Source organism: Scyliorhinus torazame, chromosome 9 (genome assembly GCF_047496885.1).
Source record: "Scyliorhinus torazame isolate Kashiwa2021f chromosome 9, sScyTor2.1, whole genome shotgun sequence".
Classification (NCBI taxonomy): Eukaryota; Metazoa; Chordata; class Chondrichthyes; order Carcharhiniformes; family Scyliorhinidae; genus Scyliorhinus; species Scyliorhinus torazame.
In genome coordinates, this window is record NC_092715.1 from 99,821,092 (window position 1) to 99,842,821 (window position 21,730).

General features: G+C 48.3%; 1 protein-coding gene and 1 long non-coding RNA gene across 5 annotated transcripts in view; both read left to right on the forward strand.

The window, feature by feature from the left end:
• The window catches only part of LOC140429393 (uncharacterized), a 45,542-nt gene extending 32,598 nt beyond the window's left edge, over nt 1-12,944 (forward strand). Inside the window, exon 4 of the long non-coding RNA XR_011949073.1 lies at nt 12,877-12,944. This is a non-coding gene — a long non-coding RNA (uncharacterized lncRNA). The remainder of the gene's footprint in view (nt 1-12,876) is intronic.
• Nucleotides 12,945-13,526: 582 nt separating this feature from the next.
• Nucleotides 13,527-21,730, forward strand: part of rhobtb3 (Rho related BTB domain containing 3) — a 294,119-nt gene continuing 285,915 nt past the window's right edge. Inside the window, exons 1-2 of one of the 4 annotated variants that reach the window (XM_072516320.1) lie at nt 13,527-14,016; nt 14,242-14,467. In XM_072516320.1, the coding sequence (XP_072372421.1) occupies nt 14,015-14,016; nt 14,242-14,467 (228 nt within the window). In that variant the 5' untranslated portion in view covers nt 13,527-14,014. The remainder of the gene's footprint in view (nt 14,017-14,241; nt 14,468-21,730) is intronic. The other 3 variants (XM_072516318.1, XM_072516319.1, XM_072516317.1) reach the window with 3 other exon arrangements.

Consider the following 21,730-nt stretch of genomic DNA (forward strand, 5'->3'; position numbering starts at 1 on the left):
CGCCACCAACCAATGATGGGCCGTCTCTGCCGCCACAAAACACACAGTGGATTTTGTGGAAAGTCCCGCGTATCCCTAAATGAACCACTTATTCTGAGCTTGAATATATTACATGCTTTATAATTATAACTTTGCATTTTTGATTCCAACACAATTTAAGGTAAAAATTGTAAATCAAACCTTTTCATTGCAAGAATTGCCCACAATAAAGGATATACACAGCTTGATGGAATACTGTCACTATTACGCCTGACACATTATTGTGACAATATACATAATTGTGATGACAACATTTTCGTGGTGTAACAATTTCAATTTGAAACAATGTAATTTTGTTGTGCGAGAAAAGATGAAAAGCATTTTGACAGACATTTTGGATGATTTCTCTTTCACATAATCAATGTGTGGGATTTTCTCCGTCGGGGAACGCGATCGGGTGGAGAATCAGTTTTGACGCTGAAATCGTGGCGGGCGCCAGTTTCATGCCAAATCGTCAATGCATTGCACTCCGCACGTTGAGTAAACTCCATTAGCATATCTTTAGCGGGCCTGAGCTGATGATCTCCGAGGCCTCCTCGATTCTCTGCCTCCACTGGGGTGAATTCTCAATGGCGAGGTTCACTTGTGCTTTTAAAAAGTGTGAAATTGGCACTGTCGCTGATCATAGAATCCTTACAGTGTAGAAGGAGGCCATTTGGCCCATTGAGTCTGTACCGGCCCTGGGAGGGTGATGGGGGAAGAGCTGTGGGGTCGGGGTGAACCCCCATGGGACTTGGGTGGTGCCCAGGTATGGAGCGACAGTGCCGTAGCCTGCAAGGCAGCCATCTTGCTGCGCACCCCACTGACCAACGATCCTGGTCCCTGGTTCTGCAGTGACACCAGCCGTATGGGTGTCCCCACCTCACCACCACTGCACCCCATTCTGCCCCATACAACCCCCCTCAACCGGCCGGCACCCAACCTGCGCGGCATCACGCAGCCCAACCAAGGCAACGTCCACAGTAGCCCCTATGAGGGGGAGTGGGTGCTGGAGGGGGACCACGAAGCGCACTACTGGCAAGGGCAGTACCAGCCAACGGTATCCCTGGCAGTGGGTCATGTGCCAGGGCCAGAGACCCCCTCAGTGATGGGCACCGACCGGGCCAGGGTTGCGGAGAGGAGGGGGACATGACTGACAGTGCCATCCGGGGCCACCGTGTACCCCGTTGGACCTGGTTGGGCATGGGTATATGCACCATGCTAACATGCCAGCTTTTCACCCACTGCAGACAATGGATATTGGAATACAACCAGCAATGGTGGCCTTCCTCCTAGTTGCCCTGGGGGATGCCCTGTGGCTGTAAGAGTGGAGCTGCTCGAGGAGGAGGAAGTTACAGCAGCGGAGCGTGCCCCAGAGAAACAGTGCCCCAATGTACCGAAAACAACCTCTCCCTAAATCTTGGAAACACCAAGGAACTAATCATTGATTTCATGAAGCGTAGCACGACACCACCACCACCCCCGTCTGCATCAATAACTCCGAAGTGGAGATGGTCGATAGCTTTAAGTTCCTAGAGGTCACCATTATCAACAGTCTGTCCTGGTCCACTCACGTTGATGCAACAGTCAAGAAAGCCCAACAACGTCTCTACTTCCGACGGAAGTTAAAGAAATTTGACTCTCACAAACGTCTACAGATGTGCCATAGAGAGCATCCTGTCCAGCTGCAATACAGCCTGGTGTAGCAACTTCTCGGCCCAAGATCGCAAGAAACTGCAGAGTGTGGTGAACTCAGCCCAACGTATCACACAAGCTTGCCACCCCCACATTGATTCTGTATACACCTCCCGCTGCCTCAAGAAGGCAGACAGCATTATCAGAGACCCCTCCCACCCAGGCATTGCCTTCTTCCAGACCCTTCCATCAGGCAGAAGGTACAGAAGTATGAAGACCCGCACATCCAGACATAGGAACAGCTTCTTCCCCACAGCTACCAGACTCCTCAACGACTCTCCCTTGGACTGATCGGTTCCCTGTAAGAACACTATTCACGATGCCCTATGCTGCTCTTGCTCATGTATTTGTTTTGTTTGGCCCCTTGTTCTGCACTGTAACCAATCACTGTTTGCCGATGTACCATCTGTCAATGTTTTCTGTTGATTATTCTTTTTGTCTACTATGTACGTACTGTGTATGTAACCTTGGCCGCGGAAAAATACTTTTCACTGTACTTCGGTACATGTGACAATAAATCAAATCAAATCAAATCAAATCAACAGGAGACAGCTGCTGAGGATGGAGAGCCGGCCGCCTGTCATTCGAGGACCTGCTGGACCGGGCATGCTGTCGAACACTCCAGCTGAGCAGAGCCACAGTGCAGCATATTTGACAGATCATGGCGCACCTGGCACCACGGAGGAATAGGGGAGGACACCCGCTCCCAGTGGCTGTCAAGGTGAAGGCCACACTGAGCTTTTACGCCATGGGGATCCTTCCAGGTGCTGAGTGGGGACCCTGCTGGAATCTTACAGCGCTAGGTGCACAGTTGCATCCACTCCATCACGGAGGCCCTAAATGCCCAGTCGGCACAATACATCCTCCAGGATGTCCAGGTAGTGGGGTTCCCCGCCATCGCTGAGATGCCCCGGGTCCAGGGGGTGATCGACGGGATGCACGTTGCACTACGTGCACCTGCTGATGACAGGCCGCACTGCACAAACCAAAAGGTGTACCACTCGATGAACATGCAGCTGGTGTGTGACAATCAGATGAGCATCATGCACTTCTGTGCCCGATACCCAGGCAGTGTCCACGACCCCTTCATCCTGGCACTCTTGACGATCCCCGGCCTCTTCGAGGCGCTGGCACTGCCCCCCCATCCCATCCTCAAATTGGGGGTTGGCTCCTGGATGTCAGGGCTAACTGCTGCGGCTGTGGCTGACGACACCTATCTGGAGGCCACAGACTGACGCGGAGACCTGCTCCAACGATGCCCATGGCGCGACCAGGGACTTAATCGAACGGTGCTGGGGCCTCCTGAAGTTGCCCTGCAGGCGCCTGGACTGTTCTGGAGGGGCCCTCCAGTATGATGCCAGCGGCCTGCCCAATCCTCCACAACATTGCGCAACAGAGGGGCGACGTGTTGGAGAAGGAGGATGAACGCTAGTCCTCGTCCGCCGAGGAGGATGTGGGGTGGGCAGGACATGGGGTCTGGGCAGGCATGGGAGGCCACACAATGTGTGTGGCAGGGCCAATGTGCATGGTGCGTTATGGTCACCTCCAAGTTCACCAACTAATTGGGAGAACTGGCCTGGGGTACAGGCCCAACCCCCCCCCCCCCCTCTTGCAACCCCCGCCGTGACACATACCTGTCGCACTATGGGGTGGGTACCTGGGTTGGCAGTAACAGCGAGTATGGTCCCTTTGGTCCAGGGGATGGAGGATGATGACATCCCACTCTGCAATGATCTCTGGTGCTCAGCATCGTTTGACAACGTCGGACTCCTGCCCGGTAGCACTTTCCACCGTCCACCTGGGTGAACCCGGCATGTGAGCTGACCATTCCATCACAGGGTCCCATTGAATCCCTGGGGTGGCGAGGTTGGGGACAGTGGGACACTGGAGGTGTGAGTACCGGCTGAACTGCAGTCCCTGAGCCAAGCCCAACCCCAACATCCGCCATTTATCCCCTGCCTCCCACACCTCCTCTCTGGCCAGCCCCGACCAGCCCACTCCTCACATCCTTCTGACAGAGCAACGAGGCAGGTTGTAACATTGTGAACAGGTCTTTAATGTGACAACATAGATACAGAATTGTGCCCTAGCCCCTAATGCTATATTGTGCCCTGCACCCGTGCCAACTTAACTGGTGTCTAATTTTCTGCCCTTACGGTCCCTTACGGTGTGATGTTCTTTGATTTCTAATGAGGTTGGCTTCTAAGTGTAGTGTCTCACAAAGAGAATCAAGGTATGTTTTGAACAAAGCTAATTTATTTACACTACAAAATAAATAGATTTGTCTTGCTTGCTAAGATATTAACGATTACAGATTGACTAAAACTATGATACTAACTACAGAGCCCCTGATAAGACGATTACCCCACTATCTCGCCTAACAACCTACTCCCTGAATCAAGAGTGTCACGTGATCCACATGTATGTGCTTGATCGCCATCTAGTGGTTGGATGTAGTTACAGTAAATTGTTAACCCTTCATTATCCTTACAATACACATATTGTCACATACACTACACCTAGGTAGATCCCCAGACGGTACATCAGGCATGGAGGCGGCCTGCTGTGGTTCCCGCCCTGCGACCTGGGTCTCTGTTGGCGGGCGTCTTCGAAGGCAACATGGTCTAGATGGGCCCGGCTGCTGCTCGGGTGTCCCAGGTGGCATAGTGCCACCCTATTCTGCCCGCTGCCCACCAGATGCATCAGTGACAGGGCGGGGGAAGTCTGAGGTTGTGTGGTGTTCCCCTGCGGGAGTCACTGGCATGGGTCCCATCACCTCCTCCTCCATTGGGGTGTGCGATGGCACCTGGGCTATTTCATGGGACGAGGGTGTGAGCAGAGCTAACCTCTGAGGCTCTCCCGCCACCTGTTGATTACAATCTTGGAGGCCGCTGTCGTCTCAACCAGAGTCTGCGTGCTCGCAGCAATGGAGCACAGGGAGTGGACCACCTCCATCTGGGACTGTGCCACATCAGGCTGTGACTGTGCCACCACCTTCTGGGACTGGGCCACCAAGGGCAATTTTGGACACTAAGGGCAATTTAGCATGGCCAATCCACCTAACCTGCACATCTTTGGACTGTGGGAGGAAACCGGAGCACCCGAAGGAAACCCACGCATACAAGGGGAGACTGCGCAGACTCCGCACAGACAGTGACCCAAGCCGGGAATCGAACCTGGGACCCTGGAGCTGAGAAGCAATTTTGCTAACCACTATGCTACCGTGATGCCCATATATGCGGCTGCAGTTTGTCAGCCTCCTGAGTGTCAATCGCAAAACCAGCACCGTTTCTCATTGGAATCGATTGTGTTCCACGTGGCGCCGATGCTAGCTCCTTAACAGTCACTGAATCGGTCCAGGTGCGCCCCCAGTTTAGCTGTCTTGGAAGTCCATAAATCCTGCCCCGGTGTCAAAACTCTGGGCGGGATTCTCCGGTCGCCAACGCTGAAATCGCGTTCGGCGATCAGCCGGAGAATCGCCGTTGCCGATGAAATCGGGGGCGGTGCCGCTTTTGCAATGCCCCACCCCCACCAAAACGCCGTTCCCTGAGGCCCACCCCCAATGCTACCCCCCCCGACCGGCCGAGTTCCCGAAGGTGTGGGTCTCTCATGGTCTTACCTGTCGGGAACTCAGCGTGGCGGCTGCGGACTCAGTCCAGCGCCGCCACAGTCGCGGGAGGGGCGCGGGCAGGGGAGACTTTGGCAGGGGCTCGGGCACTGATGGGTGGCGGTCCGGGGCTCGCGAGCCGGCCAAAGGGGGAGACACTATTTTGCAGTCGGGCCCGTACAAAATGGAGGATCGGTGGCCGTTTTGTGCCGAATCTTTGGTCGCGAAAGGCTACCGTACCCGCGCCGGCGTCAAGACATAGCCTGAGAATCGGAGAATCCAGCCCTTTGTCTTAGGAATGGCGAATCCAGCCCAATATACTTTATGGAATGAGGAAAGCTTTACGGTGTAATCTTATTCACTTTACCTTTATACCCCTTTGAAATTTAGTTTGGAATTTTGTACTTTTGGAACCAGTTCATGAGCACATTCCAGGTTTAATCTTAGGTGTAGCACTGAGAAGGTATTGCACTGCCAGAGTTGTTGTTTTCCACACAAAATATTAAACTGAAGCCTGTCAGTTGGTATGAAAGATTCATTGGAGCAGCACGGTAGCATTGTGGATAGTACAATTCATTCACAGCTCCAGGGTCCCAGGTTCGATTCCCAGCTTGGGTCACTGTCTGTGCGGAGTCTGCACGTTCTCCCCGTGTCTGCGTGGGTTTCCTCCGGCTGCTCCGGTTTCCTCCCACAGTCCAAAGATGTGCAGGTTAGGTGGATTGGCCATGCTAAATTGCCCTTAGTGTCCAAAATTGCCCTTAGTGTTGGGTGGGGTTACTGGTGTAGCCACCTGGGGTGGCCAAGTCCAAATTTAAAATGGAGAACAGCAAAGGCTGAAAGGAAATTCAGCCAACACAGGCAGAAACCAGCAGGTGCCAGTTACTGTGTATTAAACTCTGCAAAAGCCCAGACAGCATTGATACAAGCAGCCATCTGCATAATAATGTAGCAGCCATCTACATACTAATGAGCGATCCCCGGGAACAATCGCAACATTTGGGACAAACAAAGCTGAGCCAGACTCCCCAGCGCCAGCAGGAGCCAACACAAAAGAGGTTAACGGACACCTCAAGACCGCCCATCGATCAGGGGGCTGCTCCAGTATTGGAGAAATCGAACCAAGCGATTGGAATGCAGTCCAATCACTTGGAACCAGGTACAGGGTCCGCCCCGAAAGGCGGGAAGCCCCTGGGGACTATAAAGTTAAGCCCCCAATTTCAAATCGTTCTTCTTGACCGGGTCACTCAGCAACGCGAACTAACCTTGACCGTGACCGGTGCAGCTGCCGCCGATATCCAGTAAGTCTTAAGTCAACGCTCGTTACGAGATAGGTGCTCCTAGCTACCAATCTGTACCAACTTCGAATCCTGCAGACTCAGTACCTGAACGAAAGGCTATTTGTTCCCCTGACCTGGTGGGCCAGTCCAAAGCTAAGTATAGGCCTGTTAGTCGTAGAAGTAGCTTAGACGTAGAATTTGTGCATGAGTAGCGATTACTGTGTATCATAAATGTGCTTTGATTTGAATCTTACTAATCGGTGTATTGAGTTATTGATCATTACTTGAACTTGAACCTCGTGGCGGTATCATAAAGATACCTGGCGACTCGAGAGCAAAGGTTATAAAACAGGGCCAATTGAACCAACCAAAAGTTAGCAACACTGGGTTATGGGGATAGGGTGGAGGTGTGGACCCTAGGTAGGGTGCTCTGTCCAAGAGCCGGTGCAGACTCGATGGGCCGAATGGCCTCCTTCTGCACTGTAAATTCTATGATATTCCTTGGCACCATTAAAAATAAGTATAAGAGTTCTCCGAGTATTGAGACCACCTTTATTCTAGAAACAATTCCTGGGTTATAATGACTCCACTTCAAAAGTGCTCTATTGGTATAAAGCCTTTTCGGATGTTGTGCAAGGCACTATGTAAATGAAGCTTCTTTCTTTAAATGCATTGTTATGAAGATGTATTATATAAAATGTTAATTTATAATGTTAGCAGCTGGACATGTATATGTATTGAACTTTTTTGAAAGAATGCATTTCCTAAGCAAAGGGCTTGCTTACAACAACTACTATGTTGCATTTGCAAAGGACACAAGCTACCTTTAGTGAGACACAGAGTCTATGAGGCTCTCAGAGAGAGGTTATGTGATCCAGCTCTTGGTGAAAATGTACTGGATTTAGGATAGTAAGATGGAGACTGCCATTGGGCAACAATGTTACTCCATTTCTTCTGAAACATCTCTCATCACAGCTGAGCTGTTTGTGGTTTGAAACCACACCAGAAGACTTTATTGCTGCAAACCAAGAGTTCTTAAAGGAGAATTCTGAATCAGCACCACAGCCTCCAGTGAGAATCCCAAGAACCAGCAGCTACAGTGGACTGGGACCTTTCAGCTGTGAACAAGTATCTGGATATTCTCCGAATAATGCTTTTCTGAAGTTATTTGTTTCTTGGCCAAGGTTTTGAAAAATACTATGCAGAGTTTGCGTGGTTGGGAAGATTTTTTTTGCATTAATGGGTAGTTGGAGATATTTGTACCTTTAAACCTTTTGTTAATAATTTCTGCATTTTTACCTGAGTGAGTTTTAGCAATGAAACTAACTGCTTGCTTGTTAACTTCAGGAACCTGGCTATCTTATTTCTTGCACTGAGCTATGCACAGTTAAATGTATATATATTGAATTGGCAATATCAGCTCCCTTTAAACCAAGTTATCAAGTCAGGAGTGAGACAAAGAGAGGAGTCAGTTCACCCTTGTTAACCTAATTGTAACAGCAGGCTTTCAAAATTAATTCTAAGAAATCTGCTCATTTCAAACTGCATCTTTCTCTCTGATTTTGCTAATCGGCCCTTAATGCAGAGAAAAAGAAGCATTGAACAATCTGCATTTGTATAGTGCCCGTAACATAGTAAAAAGTCCCAAGGTGCTTCCCCAGAGTATAATGTGACAATAATAGGCTCCAGCCAAGGGAGATGAGAAACTAAGTTTAATTGATGAGGTAAGCTGTAAGATGTGTTTGGGAGGCGGAGAGAGAGTTGGTTATGTGGAATACTTTAGGTAGGGAATTTCAGAGATGGCACTAGGCATGGCAAACAAAGGTGGAATGAAGTAAGTGCAGAATGAATAAGAGGCTACAGTTGGGAGATTAGGACTTTGTAATAGGGTGTTGAACAGGAGGAGGTTGCAAAAATAGGGAAGGGAGATGGCATGCAGAGATTTGAGGGCAAAAACACAAATGTTTAAATTGATGTGCTGGGGACTGGGAGCCAATGTAAGTCACAGGGATGATGATGCTTCAGCTCACCCTAGCCCAGAACCAGTGTGCTACAGTCCTCTGTGTGCATGCCCAACACTTGAAACTGCAGACAAGTCCAAAGAAGAATTTTACTCCAACCTCAAACATTCCTGAGTCCCAATGGGTGACAAGCTGATCCTCCTTGGTGACTTCCATACCAGAGTTGGAAAGGACACAGACCTCTTGGGAGGTATAATCGGCAGATCGAGGGCAGGGAAATCAACACCAATGGTACCTTTTCCTGACAAAATGCCTGGAACATGGCTTTGTCAGAGTGACAAGTACAAAACTTCATGCTAACACCCTCAGTCCATGCACTGGCGCCTGCTCGACTATGTCATTATCTGAGCAGCGAGCTGCAAAGACGGGCTTATCACCCATACCATTATAGGAGCCAGTGAGAAAGAAGTTCTACAGACGGCTGAAGCCTGACGTCCAGCAAAAATCCCGCAACATAAAGAACAGATGGTGGGTGGAGAAAGCACAGGAGATACAACAATTAGCTCCCACCCACGACACATGAGGTTTCTTTAAGCGCAATCAAGACCACCTGTGGCCCAAGTACCCAAGGTCCAACTCCATTGCTGGTCAGGGATGGAGAGGTGTTCATCAGGAACAGAGAGCCAATCAGCGCCAGCGCCTGCTGGAAGGAGGACTTCGAAAACCTCCTTAACAGAGACTCTGTTTTCAATGCGTGTCCTTGACTCCATCCTGCAATAAGGTACCCACCACCATCTCAGAACTACCCCACCTCAGCATGAAGTAGAAAAGACCATCAACAGCTAAAGAACAACAAGGCATCAGGAACAGATGGAATAACTGCCAAAGCATTAAAATGTGTGGAGAAGCACTATTGACGCGATTACAAACCTATTTCCCTTATCTGGATGGCGGAGAACATGCCAGGAGATCTCAGATATGCCATAATCATGACCATCTTCAAGAAAGTTGACAAGTCTGACTACAGTAACTACAGAGGAGCTTCCCTGCTTTTGGCTACAAGGTCAGCGCAAAGGTCCCCTGTAATCGCCTTCTCTCGAGAGCTGAAGAATTCTTCCCAGAGTTGCAATGCACTTTACATCCACTAAGGGGCACAATGGAAATGATCTTCACTGCACAGAAACTATAAGAGAAAACAGCACCAACCCTTGTACATGGCTTTCTTTCTTTTTTTAAAAATAATTTTTATTAAAGGTTTTCATAAAATATCAATAACAAAATGAGAAAGAAAAAAGAACCCAACAGGGTTAAGTACAAAACACAATCTAAAAAAGCAACCCCCCAAGCCCCTCCCCCCACGTACATAAATAATAAATTAACATTAACACCCCGACTTAAGACAACAGGTGTATACACCCCCTCAGACCCTCCAGTGTAAATAACATAAACAAAAATAAAGTAACCCCCCCCCCCACAGCTGCTGCTGCCATTGACCAATGTCTATCATTCTGCCAGAAAGTCTAAGAACGGTTGCCACCGCCTAAAGAACCCTTGTACCGACCCTCTCAAGGTGAATTTCACCCTCTCCAATTTAATGAACCCCGCTATATCGCTGATCCAGGATTCCACGCTTGGGGGCCTCGCATCTTTCCACTGAAGGAGAATCCTTCGCCGGGCTACCAGGGACGCAAAGGCCAGAATTCCGGCCTCTTTCGCCTCCTGCACTCCTGGCTCCTCTGCCACCCCAAATATTGCAAGCCCCCAGCCCGGTCTGACCCTGGATCCTACCACCCTCGACACCGTCCTCGCTACGCCCTTCCAAAATTCTTCCAGCGCTGGGCATGCCCAGAACATATGGGTGTGGTTTGCTGGACTCCCTGAGCACCTAACACACCTGTCCTCACCCCCAAAGAACCTGCTCATCCTTGTCCCGGTCATGTGTGCCCTGTGCAGCACCTTAAACTGTATGAGGCTGAGCCTCGTGCACGAAGAGGAAGAATTCACCCTCCCTAGGGCATCTGCCCACGTCCCTTCCTCAATCTCCTCTCCCAACTCCTCCTCCCACTTACCTTTCAGCTCCACCACCGAGGCCTCCTCCTTCTCCTGCATCACCTGGTAAGTTTCCGAGAACTTCCCCACTCCCCCCCCCCCCCGAGAGCACCCTGTCCTGTACTGTGTGTGGCAGTAGCCGCGGGAATTCCACCACCTGCCGTCTGGCAAACGCCCTTACCTGTAAGTACCTGAAGGTGTCCCCCGGGGGGGGGGGGGAGCCCGTACTTCTCCTCCAGCTCACCCAAGCTCGCGAACTTCCCGTCCACAAACAGGTCCCCCAACTTTCGTATCCTTGCCCTGCCCCACCCCGAAAACCCTCCACCTGTACTTCCTGGGACAAACCGGTGGTTCCCCCGTAATGAGGTCCATGCCGAGGCCCCAACTTTCCCGCTATGCCGCCTCCACTGCCCACAAATTTCGAGGGCCGCCACCACCACCGGGCTCGTGGTATACCTCCTTGAAGGGAGCGGCAGCGGCGCCGTTGCCAGCGCCCCCAGACTCGTACCCACACAGGACGCCGTCTCCAGCCTCTTCCATGCAGCCCCCTCCATCACCCACTTGCACACCATCATCGCATTGGCGGCCCAGTAGTACCCACAGAGGTTGGGCTGCGCCAGCCCCCCCATCTCTACTCCGCTCCAGGAACACCTTTCTCACCCTCGGAGTCCCTCGCGCCCACACAAACCCCATTATACTCCTGTTAACCCGCCTGAAAAAAGCCTTCGGGATAAACATGGGGAGGCACTGGAACAGAAACAAAAACCTTGGGAGCACCAAGTCATTTTGATTGACTGCACCCTACCCGCCAAGGACAGCGGCAACGCGTCCCACCTCTTGAACTCCTCCTCCATTTGCTCCACCAGCCTTGTAAAGTTAAGCCTATGCAGGGCCCCCCAGCTCCTGGCCACCTGGACCCCCAAATATCTGAAGCTCCTCTCCGCCCTTTTTAGTGGGAGCTCACCAATCCCCCTCTCCTGGTCCCCTAGCTGAACTACGAACAGCTCGCTCTTCCCCATATTGAGCTTGTACCCCGAAAAGTCCCCAAATTCCCTAAGGATCCTCATTATCTCTGGCATTCCTCCCACCGGGTCCGCCATATACAGCAGCAGGTTGTCCGCATAAAGTGACACCCTATGCTCCTCCCCACCCCGCACCAACCCCCTCCAGTTCCTCGACTCTCTCAGTGCCATAGCCAGGGGTTCAATCGCCAGTGCGAAGAGCAGGGGGGACAGGGGACACCTCTGTCTCATCCCTTGGTGCAACCGAAGGTACTCGGACCTCCTCCTATTTGTGACCACACTCGCCATCGGGACCTCATACAACAGCCTAACCCACCTGACAAACCCCTCCCCAAACCCGAACCCGAACCTCTTCAGTACCTCCCACAGGTACCCCCATTCTACCCTATCGAAGGCTTTCTCAGCGTCCATCGCCACCACTATCTCCGCCTCCTCCTCCCTCGCCGGCATCATGATAATGTTCAAAAGCCTCCGCACATTCGCGTTCAACTGTCTCCCCTTCACAAACCCCACCTGGTCTTCATGGATGATCTGCGGCACACAATCCTCAATCCTCGTGGCTAAGACCTTCGCCAGCACCTTGGCATCTACATTTAGCAAGGAAATCGGTCTGTAAGACCCACATTGCAGGGGATCCTTGTCCCGCTTCAGGATCAAGGAGATCAGTGCCCGGGACATCGTCGGGGTTAAAGCCGCCCCCTCCCTTGCCTCATTAAAGGTCCTATACATGGCTTTCTTTACCATACAATAGCTTTTGACACCAACAATTGGGAGACATTATGGAGCATCCCCTCCATTTTGGCGGCCGCAAAATATTTGTCACCATCCTCTGCCTACTCCATGATGACATGTAAGCTGTGATCCTGACCAATGGGTCCACCACAGACCCAGAACAAGTGCAGCCTGGGGCCAAGCAAGGCTATGTTATTGCACCAACAATCCTCTTGATCTCCCTTGCAGCATAAAACAAGGGCGAGGATTTCAGCAGCAGGCGGGCTTGAGGCGGAGCTGCATTTGAGCAATGTCTTTTGTGAGAAAGGGGAAACAGGGGAGAATCTCATGTCAGGGTTACACAAGACTCTGAGTTTGTAAACTATCAGGTCAAGCTGAGGCAAAGGTCAAAGGAGAAGGATAGAATTAGATACTTAGGAATGGGGTTGTGGCGAGGCTGAAGACAATGCTTCCATTATTCCCAATGTTCAGTTGGTGGAAATGTCAGCTCATCCATTTCATTTCATTTCATCCAGGGCTTGATGTCGGAACAGCAGTGGAAGGATTGAGAATGGTGTTGCTGCAGCAGAATTGGATGTCCTGGGGGTTCAAAGGTGATGGTACTTTTTGGTTGAAGGATGAATTTTGAGCACATCTTGTGTCTGAATATACCAAGGTTCAGAGGACATGGATATGTGTGGTGATTGCAGTCATGATGTGGCTGAGCCCTTCTCTTTCCCAGACTATTTATGGAATAAAAGTTATCCCCTGGCTGATGCATTACTGTTTGGCAGGACCACTGTCACCTATCCTAGCAAGTACACACCCTGGACTGTGTTAGTGGTCAGTGTTGGGCCCTGCACCCGCGGTAAAATGCCTGCTTTGGAAAAAATAAAGTGATTTGGAAAAAAAAAGGTATCTGCAACAATAGAAGTGTTTATATTCACTGCTGTTGTGTTAGTCATTTCGGTCACCAGTTCTAAACAATGGTATCAACTGACAGCCGCAAGCTGCCCTCCGCTCACACGTTAGAGGACAAACAGGGGATCCTGATGCAAGGACGCTGTCACAATTGTCCTTTTATTTAAATCCTTGTCCTGATGCCTCAAGAAACCTCTCTCTCTCTCTCTCTCCACCCGATCCTTGTCCACATAATGGATTAGCAGCACTTTATTCTTGTTTGATTGAAGGCAGAACTGGTGGCCGAGACTCGGCACCCGTTTGCCAGCAATCCAATGTGTGGGATATAAATCTTGTGGCCATTGGATTTGCATTGAGTGAACGGATTTAAATCTAATTCCTCTGCCTGATGTGCTTCACTGACGTCAGGACTCAGGAGCCTGTGAGTGGACCGGGGTTTGTGGCGAAATACTGGGGGTTGTCCGGTGCACTGTGATCGCCGCTGTCTCTGCCAGGCGTGTCCACGCAGCAATATCAGTTATTTCCTGGGCTAATAACAAGTACACGGTGAAAGTGACGAGGAGAGTAAAGTTCACCGCCTCCTATCACTGCCTAATGAAGCTGCTGCTGCTGCAGTTTCTGCTGCCTGCTCAGGGCAAAGAGCCATAGTCGCTTCAGCTCACTTCTAGTTTCTTTGTTACCCTCATCGCAAGGACTATGAATAACTCGCTCTACTCGCTCCCCGTTTTCAAGTTGCCGAGACTGCACTGAATCATGTAAGTCGCACGTACCGCTTCGGTAACTGGTTGGGAGTTTTTATTTAGTTCATTTCTCTTGCATCCAGTGCTAAAGTCAGCCGAGGAGAGGTTGATTTGCAGGCAAAGACACCACCACACAGCCCCCACCAGAGCTGCGTTAGCGTGTTATTTATTGCACGGGAGGATTTTCAGCCTGATGCGAGTTCATTGACTGAATGTGTAACTTCCTCCTACTTTGTTTAGGTCGGTTCGTATCGTGGCTCTGGGGAATGAGAAAGCGGGCTTTGAAGACAGCCTGCAGCAGCCCGATCTGATCACCACCTATTTCGGCAGACATGCTGTTATTCGGCACATTGAAGAGAGGCGGTTGCTCAGCTTTCCCACCAACATCACATTTCCTGCCTTCGCCGAGTACCACGCTTATGTCTTCGGCAGAGTCCAGGTGCTGATACACGACTGTCCCAACTGGGTAAGAGAGCCAAAAGTTACCATGATCACAACACCCCCTTTGGTCTTGTACAATGGGACACGTTTAGGTTTCCCCCTTAATATCGATCGATTGCTTTGGGAATCGAGTTGATCATCTATTTAACTGAGACCATAGTGTGAAGGGGCGGATTTGAAGTTTGCAATTTCAAACCATGCAATTTTATTAGAAACTCATTAATGATATGGGACACTTACCATCCCTTTGGCTTGGTTTTGAAACTTCTAATTTTTCCGTTACATTGTCCATATACACAAGCTTTATGTCCAGTACATGACCATGACACTGTAATGCGAAAACAAATCATAACACCACCATCTTATCTGTAAGTTTTCAAAAATAAATGGAAATGTCTGTATAATTTTCTGGCATAGCCAGAATTCATATAAGGACAAAAAAACACTATCCCCATAACAATTCGTCTTTAATTGATCTCAGGAGGCACCTATTTGGACCCCATTCCCCAAGTGCTTGTACAGTTTATTGAAGTAGCATGGTGTAACACCATTGGTGAACAGAATCCATCATTGAAAATAGGTATGATAACTGTGCTTTCAGTTCTAATTTGCCTGTGAGCAATGGTGTTAGAGATCAGTTCCTGATATTGTAATATTTTGTAATATGCATCTTATTAATATGCATTATTAGCAAGATTTAATCTTTATTAGTGTCACAAGTAGGCTTATATTAACATTGCAATGAAGTTACTGTGAAAAAACCCTAGTCGTCACATTCCGGCGCCTGTTCAGTATACTGAAGGAGAATTCACAATGTCCAAATCACCTAACAAGCACTTTCAGGACTTGTGGGAGGAAACCGGAGCACCCGGAGGAAACCCACACAGACACGGGGAGAACGTGCAGACTCCGCATAGATAGTGTCAGAAGCCAGGAATCAAACCCGAGTCCTGACGCTGTGAAGTGACAGTGCTAACCACTGTGCTACCGTGCCACGATTTCAGTTCTGGACATATTTTAAAGCAACTTTGATTCAGAAATGAGCTCTCAGATATTGAAATTGCTAAAGTTACACCCAGTGTTAGTTCTAATATTCACAAGAATAAATAAATTCTTAATTACGAAGCTGTGAAAGTTGAAGAAATGCTTCCTCCATGTATGTTAATTGTTATATTTATTTGGGGTAATTGTGCCTCCCCAGCTTAAGTAATTGGAGTACAGACAGTGCTGTTAAATATCCAGATCACTTGTTCTTGGAGTGAATATTTTTAAAAGTAAACCAGTCAGAATGTACAGTACTGTTTCAGGAACTGCCAGGGGCACCTATTATTAGTTTTGTGTTAATGAAGTGCAAGTTTCATGTAACAAATTGCAGGATCATTTCAATGACGGTCATTGTGTGAGTGTGGTTTCCTATTAGCAACAACCTAGTCAGTAGCAGTGTTAAGCAAGCTTTTTCACCAAAAGGAAAGAGTATTGATATTAGAGGCAGTATGTGAACAGAATATGTTTTGATACACTGCTAAGGCTGGGCAACCTGGCATGCTGGTAGACATCAGATCTGGTAAGTGTGTACGCAGGAAGATGGGCAGAACAAAATTCTGATCACAAGACCGTCCTTTGCAACAGCAGGAGCCTGACATTTGGGAATGAAATGAAAAAAGCTCTACCTCAGCGGAAACAAAACAAAAGCTGCAACGTTTTAAATAAATAATTGAGTGCTGAAAGAATATAACTGAAAGGTGAGGATGCAGATAGTTGAATAAGAAGTATATTCAAGAACTGGGTCAGTTATGGCATGCTTGCAAATTAATAAATAGTTCATCACTATTGCCAAAAGAGAATTTTTAAAAATGAGCATGAATGTAAGGAAGTATTTTCAATGCATAACTTTGGTTTTTCTGCTGCAGACTTTAAAAATTCTTGCATGATTTTTAGAAATCTTTATTTTAATGCCCTCCTTTATAGCTGTAATGAGAGCAAAGTTAAACACAATTTCAAAGCAGATGACACCTATTGGTCTCTTCCAGCCAAACAAAAAATGCAGATCCCATTGATTGAATGTGGTTTCTTAGAAGGAGCTTAATTAACCGCAATTTGAAAATCTGAATATATCCATCACATTGGTCATGAAAAAATGAAAGTTGTGATATTTTGCACTTCTGCAGAAATGTCCTCATACGTAATCAAATTAAGTGACAGAACTGATTAGAATGAGGTGCAACTGGGTTTTTAGTGGCATACTAAGTTCATAATTACTCCTGAACAGCCTCTGTGATCCCAAAAGACTAATTTTCTATATGTGGAGTATTAAATATGATAAAGTGTCTGAGAATATTTCAGTATGATTGGCCTCTTACATCTGCTTCATGACATTACTATTGCTGAATGCCTGGAGAGCCCCTTGATTTGGCAACAGATTCCAGCTGGCAACAGGAAAGCAGAATTTTGTGCCACCAAAATCACAGGTCTTTGAGGAAGCTTTTGGCCCTGGTCATAGAATCATAGAATTTACAGTGCAGAAGAGGCCATTCGGTCCATCGAGTCTGCACTGGCCCTTACAAAGAGCACCCTACTCAAGCCCACACCTCTACCCTATCCCTGTAACCCAGTAACCCCCACTTAACCTTTTAGGACAGTAAGGGCAATTTAGCAACGCCAATCCACCTAACCTGCACATCTTTGGACTGTGGGAGGAAACCGGAGCACCCGGAGTAAACCCATGCAGACACGGGGAGAACGTGCAGACTCTGCACAGACAGTGACCCAAGCTGGGAATCGAACCTGGGACCCTGGAGCTATGAAGCAACAGTACTAACCGCTATGCTACCATGCTGCCCCAGGGGTCCAGCTGGTGCTGGTCCAGCAAGACCTCCTTAATGGGCAGCACGGTGGCGCAGTGGGTTAGCACTGCGGCCTCACGGTGCCGAGGTCCCAGGTTCAATCCCGGCTCTGGGTCACTGTCCGTGTGGAGTTTGCACATTCTCCCCGTGTTTGCGTGGGTTTCGCCCCCACAACACCAAAATGTGCAAGCTGGGTGGATTGGCCATGCTAAATTGCCCCTTAATTGGAAAAAATGAATTGGGTACTTTAAATTTTTTTTTTAAACCAACCTCCTTAATGATTCTCCTGTCAGTCATCAAGGAATGGCGGGAGGTGCTATTTACAATCAATGGCAACAGGAGGCCCTCCTGCCTGACCCTCCTGCCTGGATGGAGATCACAGTGAAAGTTAGCAATTGTGGGGTCCACCAAAGATCCTGGGTCTAGTGCATGAAAAGGGAGTCAAATTCTCTTGGAGGTCAGCGGAATGTCGTGGAGTTACGGCCACAATCCATGATCTTACTGAATGGTGAAGCAGATTCAAGGGGCCAAATAGCCTACTCCTCCTAAATTGCATGTTCATATGCTCTTCCACGTCAGTAGTGAACACCATCACTCCACTACTTGACTGCAAAATTCTGATCAACAATCAAAGGTTGATTTTGCTGAGGGACAGATTTTGAGCATGTTGTTTACACTAGGTAACCATTTCAACATTTTTTATGTCTGTACTCAAGATTTGGAAAGAATAGCTCGTCTTCAGTTATCCTGAAATGATGGCAATAGACCTTTTCCTTGTACCCCTTGCTACGTCACGTCAGAGAACATTGAGTCAATTACTTAATATGGGGCCAAGTCAGATAGGTGTGATGTTCCTTCAACGAGTTGCCTTCAAAAATCCTTTCATGGTTACTATTTCAGGTGCATAAATTATTAGACTTTAAAAAAATTAATTTTCATGTTTCCTAATGGAAATTGAACTCATAACTTTCTGGGTTGCTGGTCCAATCTCAAATCCATTACATTAATCGACATGTACAGCTTGCATAAGACTGCCTTCACAGCTAGACCTTGGCTTTGAACAGCCTGAATTTCAGATGACCTAATGGCGAGGAAAACACAATTCTACTACCACATTAAAGATTGAATGATACTTCCACATTAGACTGCATACAGTGAATCCCAAGTCATGGGTGCAGTAGGAATTAGATAAGGCAGTGTGTTAACAGGGACATACAGTTGGATGAAAACTCTGGAATTTTGCATAATTTGTGGAACAGAATATTAGTAGAATGTTATTGCTGATGATTAACTTGGTGGAGTGAGTTTGTGAGCGGGAGGATTGTGCATGTTCTACCGCAAAAGCAGATATTTCTAATGTTCCCTCTCTTCTCACTGCACTACTGGGGCTTGGATGAACGTGTAACCAAGTCCTTCGCTTCCTCTAACATCTTTCATCATGAGTACTAAAAATAATCTTGGTCTTGATTAACTATTTCAGAAACATGTAGCAGGCCTTTGCATTTGCCTATAAAAGACGCAACGAGGTCCAATTGCTAAAATCATAGAATCCCTGCAGTGCAGAAGGAGGCCATTTGGCTCATCGAGTCTGGGATCTGGTGCTGTGAGGCACCAGTGCCACTGTCCCACCGTGGAGGCACCTAACATCAGTAAATAAGTACTATTCCAGCCAGTCTGCAAAGCAGTTAGAACATTCAATGGTAAATTGTGCTTTGATTTTTCAACAAGTTGTGTCACACCTTGGTAATTACGCATCCCTTTCTAAAACAAAGTATGATACCAAACCACATATGAACATATTGGGTTAAATGACCAAAGGCAGGTTTAAGGAGTGTCTTAAAGGAGGAAAGTAAGGTAGAGGGGCAGAAAGTAAGGAGAGTATCCCAGAACTTGGGACCTAGTCAACTGAAGGCAACTGAGCAGCAATCAAAAATTGGGAATACAGAATTTATGAACCAGGACTAACATGGGAGAGTTAAGGGTCCAGAAGAGATTAGAGATTTCTGTGAAGTGCAATTTCCACATTTTGTTCATGAAAATATAAGATAGATTGTGGAGGGAGGTAGCATAGTGGTATTGTCGCTGCACTTGTAATCCAGAGACACAGGATAATGATCTGGGAACGCAGGTTCGAATCCCACCATGACAGATGATGGAATTTAAACTCAATAAAATATCTGGAAATAAAAATCTAATGATGACCATTAACCATTGTCGTTTGTCGTTAAAAACCCATCTGTTCACTAATGTGGGTAGCACAGTGGGTAGCACTGTTGCTTCACAGCTCCAGGGTCCCAGGTTCGATTCCTGGCTTGGGTCACCGTCTGTGAGGAGTCTGCATGTTCTCCCCGTGTCTGCGTGGGCTTCCTCCGGGTGCTCCGGTTTCCTCCCACAAGTCCTGAAAGACGTGCTGTTAGGTAATTTGGACATTCCGAATTCTCCCTCTGTGTACCCGAACAGGCACTGGAATGTGGCGACTAGGGGCTTTTCACTTCATAGCAGTGTTAATGTAAGTTTACATGTGACAATAAAGATTATTATTATTAAATGAAATGGCCTAGCCAGCCACTCAGTTGTATTCAACTGCTACGAAAACACAAAGGAATGAAACTGGGCAGGCCACCAGGCACCAGAAATGACAATGGCAAACTCAGCCCTACCGACCCTGCAAAGTCCTTCTTACTAACATCTGTGGGCTTATGTCAAAGTTGGGAGCACTGTCTCACAGACTAGTCAAGCAACAGCCTGACGCAGTCATACTCATAGAATCATACCTTACAGACAATGTCCCAGACACCACTACCACCATTCCTGAGAATGTCCTGTCTCACCGGCAGGACAGAGCCAGCAGAGGTGGCAGCACAGTGGTATACAGTTGGGGAGTCCTCAACATCGACTCTGGACCCCATGAAGCCTCATGGCTTCAGGTTAAACATGGACTAGGAAACCTCCTGCTGATTATCATGTACCATCCACCATCAGCTGCTGAATCCGTACTCCTCCATGCTAAATACCACTTGGAGGAAGTACTGAGGTGGCAAGGGCGCAGAATATGCTCTGGGTGGGGGATTGCAATGTCCATCACCAAGAGTAGCTCGGTAGTACCACCACAGACCGAGCTGGCCGGATCCTAAAGGACATAGCTGCTAAACTGGGATGCAGCAGGTGGTGAGGGAACCAACAAGGGGGGAAAACATACTTTACATCATCCTCAATCTGGCTGCTGCAGATGCATCTGTCCATGAGCGTATCGGTGGAAGGGACCACCACCCAGTCCTTGTGGAAGCAAACCCCATCTTCATATTGTGTTGTGTGGCACTACCACCAAGCTAAATGGGATAGACTTCGAACAGATCCAGCAACTCAAGACTGGATATCTATGAGGCGCTGTGGGCCATTAGCAGCAGAATGGTATTCAACCTCATCCCCCACTCTGCCAATACCACCAAGCCAGGGGATCAACGCTGGTTCAATGAAAAGTGCAGGAGAGCATGCCAGGAGCAACATCCGGCATCCCAAAAAATAAGGTGCCAACCTGGTGAAGCTACAACACAAAACTATGTGTGTGCCGAACAGCATAAACAGCAAGTAATAGACAGAGCCAGGCGATTCCACAACAAACGAATCAGATCTAAACTCTATAGTCCTGCCACATCCAACCATGAATGGAAGTGGACAATTAAAAAAACTCACTGGAGGACGAGACTCCACAAATATCCTCATGCTCAATGACGGAGGAGCTCAGCACATATGTGCAAAATACAAGGCTAAGGTATTGGCAACAATCTTCAGCCAGAAGAGCTGACTGGATGATCCATCTCGGTCTCCTCCAGAGGTCGGAGCATCACAAATGTCAGTCTTCAGCCAATATGATTCACTCCATGTGATATCAAGAAATAGCCGATGGCTATGGACCCTGACAATATCCCGGCAACAATACTGAAGACCTGTGCTCCAAAATGTGCCGCACCTCTAGCCAAGCTGTTCCAGTTCAGCTACGATACTGGCATCTACCCGGCAGTGTGTAAAATTGCCCAACTATGTCCTGTACATAAAAACAGGACAAATCCAACCCAGCCAATTACCACCCTATCGGTCCACTCTCCATCATCAGCAAAGTTATGGAAGGAGCCATCCACACTGCTACCAAGCAGCACTTTCTCAGCAATAACCTGCTCATGGACGCTCAGTTTGGTTTCCACCAGGGTCACTTAGCTCCTGCCTCATTACAGCCTTGGTTCAAACATGGACAAAAGAGCTGATTTCCAGAGGTGAGGTGAGAGTGACTGCCCTTGACATCAAGGTAGCATTTGGCTGAGTATGGCATCAAGGAGCCCTAGCTAAACTGGAGTCTATGGGAATCGGGGCGGAAAGCGCTCCATTGGTTGGAGTCATACCTGGCACTAAGGGAGATGATTGTGGTGGTTGGAGGTCGATCATCTCTG